This window comes from Lactuca saligna, chromosome 1, assembly GCF_052625555.1.
Source record: "Lactuca saligna cultivar CGN05327 chromosome 1, ASM5262555v1, whole genome shotgun sequence".
Classification (NCBI taxonomy): Eukaryota; Viridiplantae; Streptophyta; class Magnoliopsida; order Asterales; family Asteraceae; genus Lactuca; species Lactuca saligna.
The window spans coordinates 18,380,688-18,390,485 of record NC_136417.1 but is presented as its reverse complement, the minus strand read 5'-3'; the positions used below and the strand labels follow the sequence as shown (position 1 = coordinate 18,390,485).

General features: G+C 33.9%; 2 protein-coding genes across 4 annotated transcripts; one reads left to right on the top strand and one right to left on the bottom strand.

The window, feature by feature from the left end:
- Positions 1-1,810: 1,810 nt before the first annotated feature.
- On the top strand, positions 1,811-3,366 carry LOC145025751 (uncharacterized). Its single transcript, XM_078976799.1, has 2 exons — positions 1,811-2,107; positions 2,577-3,366. Exons 1-2 carry the CDS (start codon positions 1,928-1,930, stop codon positions 2,940-2,942), a joined length of 546 nt encoding a protein of 181 aa, XP_078832925.1. The 5' UTR covers positions 1,811-1,927; the 3' UTR covers positions 2,943-3,366.
- Positions 3,367-3,609: 243 nt separating this feature from the next.
- Positions 3,610-9,286, bottom strand: LOC145025715 (kinesin-like protein KIN-4A). Of its 3 annotated transcripts, none has more exons than XM_078976798.1 (23): positions 8,919-9,286; positions 8,550-8,696; positions 8,318-8,467; positions 7,994-8,238; positions 7,744-7,907; positions 7,537-7,661; positions 7,412-7,448; positions 7,205-7,296; positions 6,962-7,069; positions 6,746-6,856; positions 6,585-6,672; positions 6,292-6,485; positions 6,083-6,196; positions 5,865-5,981; positions 5,704-5,784; positions 5,483-5,554; positions 5,304-5,394; positions 5,180-5,211; positions 5,002-5,099; positions 4,820-4,918; positions 4,513-4,734; positions 4,286-4,433; positions 3,610-4,218 (listed from the first exon to the last, which is right to left on the bottom strand). In XM_078976798.1, the coding sequence occupies exons 1-23, from the start codon at positions 9,063-9,065 to the stop codon at positions 3,841-3,843; spliced, it is 3,060 nt and encodes a 1,019-aa protein (XP_078832924.1). In that variant the 5' UTR covers positions 9,066-9,286; the 3' UTR covers positions 3,610-3,840. The 3 variants fall into 3 exon arrangements, with proteins under 3 accessions (XP_078832924.1, XP_078832922.1, XP_078832923.1); XM_078976796.1 differs by having other exon boundaries at positions 6,292-6,503; positions 8,919-9,284; XM_078976797.1 differs by having other exon boundaries at positions 3,610-4,206; positions 6,292-6,503; positions 8,919-9,284.
- Between the last annotated feature and the right edge of the window lie 512 nt (positions 9,287-9,798).

Sequence of the window (9,798 nt, the reverse complement as noted above, 5' to 3'; positions counted from 1 at the left end):
CTTTGTTTACTTTATTACGCTTTGATACAGACCAGAGTGATGTATCGCTCTATATGAGAGCAATTGCATCCCTTTCACATTAAGTAAAAAACTATTTTAATTTTTAATTTTTTTAATTGGATTCTATTTTAATTTAATTTTTTAATTGTTTGTAATTTTTAATGTTTCTCCAGATACCGGTTTGGATGTTAATTTGTTTGGTTCAGGGGCAACCGGGTTGTCTTCAACATTATTGAACATTTATTGGAGATGTACAATTATTTTATATATCTATTATTCTATATTTCATCATGACTCGATTTTTAATAAAATTTATAAAATTTCAGGTGAAGCTAGTGAGAATCCGTAAAAGCAAATACAAATATTATTTTTGTACAATTCTACCATATTCCTAATTTGTTTTAATGATTTAGGACCATTTCACCCCTCCTGCATCATCTATGATTTTGGACGATTTTACCCCTCCGCCCCCCATTTGTATTGAAATGCTTATCTGTTGCCAAAGAAAATATGAATAAGAAAAAAACATAATTTTTTTGAAAATATGATACAATATTCAAAAGTACAATGCGTAAATAGTTAATTGTTTTACCTTTATTTAAAATACAGATGTGCTACATTGGTTTATAAAAGTACTTATATAACTGATTCATTCTTATCCTTCTCATCCAAACGCAATAAGAAAATAAAAATAGAGGATTTAAACCCCGTGCCAAATTAACCAGACAAACAAAAAAAGCACATTTTGTTTTATCTTTAATAACCCATCATTTTATTACCATAATCAACAATGTTCTTTAAAAAGCAAAATATATGATTACTTTTTTATAATTAAAATAAATTTGTAATTGATTTTAATGATTTTGGACCATTTTACCCATCCTGCATCATTTTTTATTTTGGACCATTTTACCCCTCCGCATTTGTATTGAAATGTTTTCGTGTTGTTCTATCTTGTTTGATCCATACTTTCAACAATATTTGAACCCATTAAAATGCTTAATAGATTAAGCACTTAGTCATAAAAGTTGTCTGATCCACACTTTCAATCATATTTTGTCAATCTATCCACCGGACGGGTATGACATTAGTTGGATTTTATGCTTATTTTAACACATGAAGGAAAATATAACAACAAAAGCAATTAAAACAAAAAAACACTAAGATCTAAGTATGGATATGTTTTCCTAAAAAACCTGCAACAATTTGTGATACAATGATTTCTTCTCATTGTATCAACAGAAAAAGAGTAAATTACACGAATGGTCCTATGGTTTATGATAATTTGCGCATTTGATCACTAACTTATTATTATTTTTTTTAATTCGGAAGGTTCATAGTACTTGTTTTTGTTACACGTTTGGTCCCTATCATACATAAAAAGACTATTTTGCAATTGTTTTTTTAATTTATTTAAATAAACACACCCCAACCTCATCCTTCTTACCTTAACTTACTTATATCACCATTTTTCCCTTGTTAAATAATAATCGTTTTAGGTAAGAGATGGATCAAACATGTAACAAAAACAAACAATAAGGATCGAGTGCGTAACAAAAACAAAAAATAGAAACATTTCGAATTAAAAAATAAGTTAGAAACCACGCACAAATTACCCCAAACCATAGGAGATCATTCGTGTAATTTACTCAACAAAAAAATGAAATTAAAGTTAAAGCAAGAACTACAACAAAAAAAACTATATGATTAAATAAGAGGACGATAGTCGAAGCATATAGGGTATTTTTGGAAAAGGGAAAAAAGAAAAAACAAAGATAGGCTGTTTTAAAGGGGGCGTTATTGAAAATATATATAGAATTCAAAGGTATCAGGCAAAGAACATATGCACAAGAACCCAAAAACAAAACCTAGCCACATAACACACTTGAGAATCATTTGATACTGAAACGAAGTTGGAGATAATGCCATGGATGCTAAGGACGTCGATATGATGGATTCCGATGCTCCGGTGACATCTTCGTCACCAGTTCCTCCGGGAACCGCCGAACTTTCCTCCGTCTCCCAGCAAATTGAAATTGCGAGAGGATTACTCACAGTAGCTCGCCAACTCATTGATCAGGGCAAGCCTTCTCAAGCTCTTCAAGCGGTAATTCTTACACTATCACCACTTCACTTCTTTCTTATAATTTATTGTTGCTTCATTTCCCTTTTTATCTGATTCGAAAGCCAGCTGTTATGAACAGACCTACATTTTGACTTGTTGATGTGATCGGAAAGAAATTTCGTAATGATTCCGTTGCTAAACCTCAACCTACATGATCCAATTTGTATTACTTATTAAAAATTCAATATCAATGCATTTGTTTTGTTTATCGCAAAACGGCGATCAAACTTCAAATTCAAAATCTAGGTTTTCTATAGAATAGAGGAAGCAAAGCACTTGAACTTGCTTCGATGCTATTGAATCAAACTTTTCTTTTTCCTCCGCGATCGGTTCCTTGTATTTGGTTCTAATCGCTTTGATTTTCTTGTGTTCATCTTAAAGTCATTACATGATTTGCCTTCAGAGTTGTTTGATAATGATACGGCATCAACTGATATTTGTAATTTTACAGGTGTTGACTGCGATGAGAGCCAAAGGAGGAGAAGCAGCTGCTGTTCAAACCCTAAATCGAGCTAATGAACTCTACAGAAACAGAGTAAATGAAAGGGCTGCTGATGAGCTAGCTTCGTTGTTTGCTGAATGTGCAATTGAAGAAGCTTTACCTGCAATCCCCACAACCACCACCACCACCACCACCAACCACCCATCTATTGAACCAGATGCTGGCGGCACTTCTATACTGACAGAGACTGGGAGAAAACAGATCATGGTGGATGCATTCTCTGATGGTAGTAGCTTTGTGTGTGTACAATGTGGTGGCCTTGTTAGCAATGATCGCAGGGATGAACACTACGCATTCTGGTGTGGCCGTGTGTAAATGGTGAGATCCAGTTTCATGGTTTTTTCATGATATTGACATGTAATGGTTTTAGGTGTAATAGAACATCTCTTAAAGCGAATTGAATTTGCATATATGCAAATAATAAACCAACATAAATCGGTTTATACAACTTTCATGAAAAGATCAGCTGATTGTTGATGAAACTTTGAGCTGGAAGGCATAAGGGCATGATTGGTCTGTGGATTCCGGTAGAATCCGATGGAATTGGAATCAGAGTTTCCATTCCATAGTTTGTTTGGTTGTTTAAATGGAAAAAATGTAGTTCTCTGTCGTAATCCTTCAAATGTTGTGTTTGATGGATTTCATCATTCCCGAGGGAGAGTGGAATGAAATGAATTTGCGTATATGTACAATGAGCATAAACCTATAAAATAGAAATATAAATTCTTCCAATTTTCAATTTTTTCGTGTTATGGATCCTTTGATAAAATCGTTTCAAAATATTCTACGAACCAAACATAAATCCTTATAAAACAGTGAGGGCAGTGGATTCCATCAGCAACCTATTGCTAAGTATGCTTGCAATACGTATGTCTTTAAACTCTAAGTTAAATGTGTTGTATTTGAACAAAATATGCATGTACAAGATGATTTCTTTCATTGTATTCAAGAGCTTAAACGGAAGATAATATTGAAAACACTCTTGACAAGAATTACATGTTTGTATTTTTTTGTTATCAATAAGGATGACATCTACAACACGTGGGTTTCACTACAAGCGAATTATGAATACAACTAACAAAAAAAAAAAAAAAAAAAAAGAAACCAGGAAACACATCTACATGTTCTTCTCTTGATCCAAGGGAAGGAAGACATCGATCTAAACACCAAATGAAGAATATACAACACCAACCACCACCAATATGAACCTTTTTTAGTGTCTATGATACATGACTTCGGGTGCCAATGATCGATTCTTTGATCTCATCATCGTTTCATCGCTATGCCTTATGAGTTCCGACAGCCGCCATGGTTTCTGCCACTTCCATTTAAATTGAAGTAGCCATTGATGGTGGCTCCTCTTCCACCGCCATAGTTTCCCCGCAGAATGTCCTCCTGTTGCTGCCTTCCTCAGCCCCACCGGCACCATCTTCCGCTTCTGGTCTAGAAACGCCGCCGATTCCCTCACTAAACCGTTGGCTATTCCCGCCGTGTATTTCAACTGTTTAGGTGCCGGAATGGAGTTCGGAGATAACGGACCGCTCATGTCATCCGCCAAGTGTTTCAATGAATTCTGAGACTGAGAGTTTCCCTGTTTCGTCGTCAGTATAGGAAAATACTTTGATGGTTAAACAGATAGCAGATAACAGTTTTCTTACTGAAGCTGACGAAGCCAATGCGATTGCGACAGCGAGCTCCTTCTCGGCTTCCTTTCGTCTAAACTCACTTTGTCGGAGTAACCCCACGAGCTCTTTTAGTTGTTCTTCCATTTCCTTTATTTCGAGATCCTTTTCCCATGATTGACACCTATTTTACACATTATATCAATAAAAATGTTATTCAATAAGTCGAAAAAATTATATTTTTGAAAATCCATTTTTTTTACCTTGAATCTACCGAAGAGTTGAACATATATTGAAGCAAGTTCTTTGCGTCTGCCATTGACCGGAGGTGGTTCCATCTTCCACGGTTAGCAAAACCGCGTTCCCGTTCTTCTGCTTCGGATAATTGTGAAGCCATGGACACGAGTGAATTTGATGAAATACTTAACATATTTTCCAATGAAGATATTCTTGAAATTCTTGCATTTGGTGACAAAGAACATGCCCTTTAATAAATAATTAAATCACAAAAACCCAAAATTAGTAAAAAATGGTTGATTGAATTGGATTTACTAAGAATTACAATTTTACCTAGAGAAACCGTTCTTTCCTCTTGGAGGGCTAACACCTTTTGAAGCAAATTCATCAACTTGTCTAAGAACCGCTAGCTCTTCTGCAAGTGCAGCCCGTCTGAAGAAAATTAAAAAATTAATTAAATATATTTGTGAATGATAGTAATTACATAACAAATTTACAATTTACAATTTACATACACTTGGCTTTGTTTCTCATATTCTTGCCTAACTTCATGTACATTCACCATCACTTCAAGTTCATGATCAAGCCAACGCTTCATTGCCTTTTCATTATTCTAAAAACCAAGCATAATTATTAATGTCAACTCAAGTCCCTTGATTTATCAAAATTACAAGATAACCCCTTGGTATTTACCTGTCCATTTGCTCCATTCCCGTTGCTAGTCACTGCATATATGAAAGAGATTGATGACATTATGATCAGGATTTTTATTCAGAAATAAAATTAATAATATAATAAAAGAAAAAAAAAATTATACATGAATTGTCACGGGTAGACTTGCGGGCTTCTAGCAATTCTTTTAGCCTCTTGGTTGCCATTGCAGCTTCTTCTGTCTTTCGTTGAAGAACCTAGAAAATGTGAAAATAATTGAATAATTATTATATTTAATAAGATATTGTAACACAAAAAACAAATATACTAAAAAAAAAATCTCACCATCTTTTGACGTTGATTAAGAGCCTGCAGTTTGTGTCTTTCGTACTCGTTCCTTCTTCCTTCTTTCTTTAGCTGGAATTAAATGGAAAAAAATAGAAATCATAATTTACAACCATATTTAGACTAATTTAAGTCATATATATATATATATATATATATATATATATATATATATATATATATATATATATATATATATATATATTATCATAAGAATATACCTGTAGTAGTTCTTTTTCACGAGATGCTTTCCAGTGTCTGAATTGTTCAGCCTCTTGTTTTATCTTATGCTGTAGTTGAACCTATCATAACCATATTTAAATTAGCAGAAAATTTACTTATATAAAGAAATATAATAATAATAATAATGATCTTTTCTCACCTTTTGTGCCTTGATGAACTGTATTTCATCTTGTAATCTCTTTGCTGCTTCATCACTCTTTTGTTTTTGCCTCAAAAGCTGAACTTGGTTCTCTTGTTTCTTCTTAAGATCCTGAATCTGAGATTCATAAAATTTTTATAATTATATCAAGATTGTTGATTTGATACATTTGAATACAAATAGGCATAAATTTTTTTAATTATAACAAGATTATTAACCTGTGATTCAAGAGACTTCAATTTGTGGGAATGCAAATCTTGCATTTTTTGTGATTGTCCATCTGAAGAAGCAGAAAGGTTTTCAACTTCAGTTAGCAATCGATCCCTCTCTATCTGCATCAATTATAAAAATGAACAAGAGAACATCAATCATCAAACTTTTTTTTAAAAAAAATTTACTCCAACTTTAAAACTATATTTTTTTTTACCTGGACTGCCCGTTTTTCATCCTCAAGTTCCATTAATTTCTTTCCAAAATGTTGCTTAAGAGTCATGGTATCAGATCCTTCAAAAAGTCTCATTTCTGATTCTTTCTGTTCTAATCGTTTATTTAACTCATGTAACTCTTTATCCATGGAGTCTTGGAGAAGTGTATGCTCCAATTCTTTTGCTGTTTCTTCCTCTATCACACCAGAATCGCCTAAATTTTATTGTCATTAAAAAAAATATGAAATACAAATAACTCTACATTCGTATAAAAAAACAAAAAATAAAAACATACCACTTTCACTCATCTGATAATCTAATGAATCGATACTTTGCAAACCCCTTTTAAGCCCTTCATTTTTCACGGAAAAGGAATCACCAACCTAAAAAATTGGCGCATAATTTGTTACTTTTTTATTTTATAAATTGCGACAAAAGTTATAAATGTTTACATACTTTAGCGACAGATTGATGATCAATAGCGATGCCTCTGCTGCGATACTCATGAAGTTCGCGACACAGATCCTGATTAGTAGCTTCAAGCCAAGAAATCCGCTCCCTTAGAACCTAAACAACGTTTATGTGACGCAATAAATTTATACGAAATTAAACTATAAAGATTTACTATATAAAATAAATATAATATTCATATTATAAATTTATAATTTATACCTGTAATTCAACACTAGAACCTCCACCACGAGCACAAAGTTCTGCTTGCAAACATTCTAGTTGTTGGCGCATCTTTAACATTTCACTAGACACCGGATCCCTATTCACCTATTAAAGTGTTTATAAAAGTATTTATTTATTTGTGTAATTTGTGTATTATAATATCTCACTTTTATTTTTTTTCTATAATAAGAAAATAAATGAAAGTAGGTTACTATTTCTTGCATATAACCCTAAACTTACCACAGGCTTATTCTGGATATTTCGAGCCCGGTTTGCGTATTTTAATGTGTTGAGAGTCTCCTCAGCATTTATATCAGCAGGACTAACACAAGCTGAAATTAGGTAAAAAATTATATGTTTACTTAGTACAAAAGATTTTAAATCAGCTTAAATAATAAACAAAATTATAAATTATAAATTAGTGTTTGGTTTATACATATATGTTACCTATCATAACAGTTCTGCTGTTCCCACCAAGTGAGTCCTATCATTTTCGTAAAACATATTTAGATTAAACTAAAAACAATAAATCAAGTTGCATAAAAAAAGTAGTTTAAGTAATAATGTTGAACCTGTAAAAGGCGAGTAAGTTTACTATCTCTATATGGAACATGAGCACCTTCTTTTCGTTTTTTCTCATCACCAAGGGCACTTATGACATTTCCAAGTGCGAGAAGCCCCTTGTTAATATGAACTCCTGTTCAACAAATTAAGGTATCAAGTAGGGTTGAGGATGAGGGCATTTATGTCTTTTTGTCTTGATAAATATCATCGCTTACCTTCTTTGAACCGCATACCATCAGAACCTGTTCTTTTAGCCCTTTCTGAACCAGCAAGATCAACTAAATGCAACTTGGCACACAAATATTCATCGCACATTGAATCATTCGAGATTGTCTTGTTCATTTGTTCAAGTGTGATTGTGAAAATTGCATGTGAACGACTACATAAAAAGTTCAAAATGTCAGAGATATATTTTTATTATATGACATATAATATAATACTATGATACATTCAAGATTAATTAACCTTGATTGATTATTCATATTTGTACTTCCTGTTGCTCTGCTCAATGACCCATGTTCAAGGCAATCGCTCATTTCTTTTAATGTCTTAACGCTACATTCAGTAGATCCAGCAAGCGTTATGACACCATTAGAAGTTTCCCGGATTTGTATCGGTGGTTTTCCTGGAAGATTCACTTTCCCATTCTGCCCGTTTGATGATATCTCAGATTTAGTATCCAGCAAGTCTCGCACTTCTTCTTTTAGAATCTTCAGAGAAAAATCATTCAGTTAGGTTTTATGGAAGAAAGCTATTTGCAATTCTAGTTAGAGGTAGAAGAAAACACACCTCGATGAAGGAAACATGCAACTGGAACTCTGTTTGATCCTGTAAGCTTTCGATTTTGTTGAATAAAGCAGTCATGGCTTGTGGAATAAGCCCGGCTTGGTAACCATCTTTGAATCCGGTTCCCATGGTGTATGTCTTTCCTGAACCGGTCTGTGAAATTAGAACACGTCAAGAACTATGATAAACAAATAGGATATATTTTTTGTTTACTTGAATCATGAGAAATTTATACCTGGCCATAAGCTAGAACAGTAGCATTATATCCTTGAAACAAACCCTCAACAAGAGGAGAAACACAGTCTTCAAACATGGCGGAGGATGGGGAACCAGAGCTTCCATAGACATGATCGAAAGTGAAGGAATGTGTACCAAGTTGCACCTGCAACATAAACAAAGACTAATCAATTTCTCGATCATCAGAACTGATACTGAGATCTACCAGATCTCCGGTAACACAACTCGAACACGGTTTACACTAAAATCGAGGATCGATTAAATAAATAAATAAAAAAACCCCAATTAGAAGTGTAGAATCCATTACAACAGAGTGAGGAATTCATCAAAATTAAGTGACATTGCGCTTAAATGAAGGATAATCGACCTGGGGTTTTCCGGGTACGACGGCGACACAATCTTTACAAGCTTGAAGCTTCTCATCTCCGATAAGGGGTCGTATATGTACCGCTACCTTCACACAACAATCGTCCGCCGCCGCCGTCGTCGTCGTCGCCGGGGTCGCTTCCATCATGTGAAAGGTCGGAAAGAAAGTGGTCCAGGAAACAGTTATAGTTACAGAGAGAGAAAATGAAGACGAATTCTCTGTATCTTCACAGAAATGAAGTAATTTTATGGAGCCCAGAAAGTGATTCAGCAACCTCTAAACAGAGAACGGACCAAATCATCCAACGCACACAAACAGAAGGGCAGTTTGGGAAAGAGAATATGTGTGTGTGTGTTTAGTGTTTACACTAGAGACTAGACACTAGCCATAAGCTTCTGAAACACTCATTCCGAAACTACCCTTCAACGGCTTTCGGTGCCCGGGTTGCTAGTAGGTGTTGTTACATTTTTGCCCTTCGCGATTTCCCGGGAATAATTGATAATAAATAATAATAAATTAGTAAGTAAAGGAAAAAGAAAGAAAGAAAGCAAAAGTAGGTGGATAACAGTAACGCAGAAGAAAGCCACGTGATTGAGGAACAGGAATCCCACGCGACGAGTGTTAAGGCACGTGGACGTACGCCTTCCATGTATGTCATCACATGTACATACATATATACATACATACATCATAAACGTCATGCTGGGTGATGTTGATGTATCCTAGTAACCATAGTAATCAATGGACAAGATGGTAACTATGGAATATTCCTTTTTTTTTTTTTTTTTTAATTTATTTTTAAATATATTTACTCGTTCTCTTTAAAATTTATAAATTACATATTTAAAATATAGATAGATTATATAAATCTAGCTATAAA

Bases quoted from the DNA above. Each gene is read 5' to 3' on its own strand.
- LOC145025715 (XM_078976796.1), bottom strand. From the start codon at position 9,065: ATGATGGAAGCGACCCCGGCGACGACGACGACGGCGGCGGCGGACGAT. The intron at 6,673-6,745 runs GTATGTAAACAT...CCAATTTTTTAG, and splicing joins ATCATCAATCTGTCGCTAAA to GTTGGTGATTCCTTTTCCGT. The intron at 6,197-6,291 runs GTAAAAAAAAAT...TAATTGATGCAG, and splicing joins ATGAAAAACGGGCAGTCCAG to ATAGAGAGGGATCGATTGCT.
- LOC145025751 (XM_078976799.1), top strand. From the start codon at position 1,928: ATGGATGCTAAGGACGTCGATATGATGGATTCCGATGCTCCGGTGACA. The intron at 2,108-2,576 runs GTAATTCTTACA...GTAATTTTACAG, and splicing joins CTTCTCAAGCTCTTCAAGCG to GTGTTGACTGCGATGAGAGC.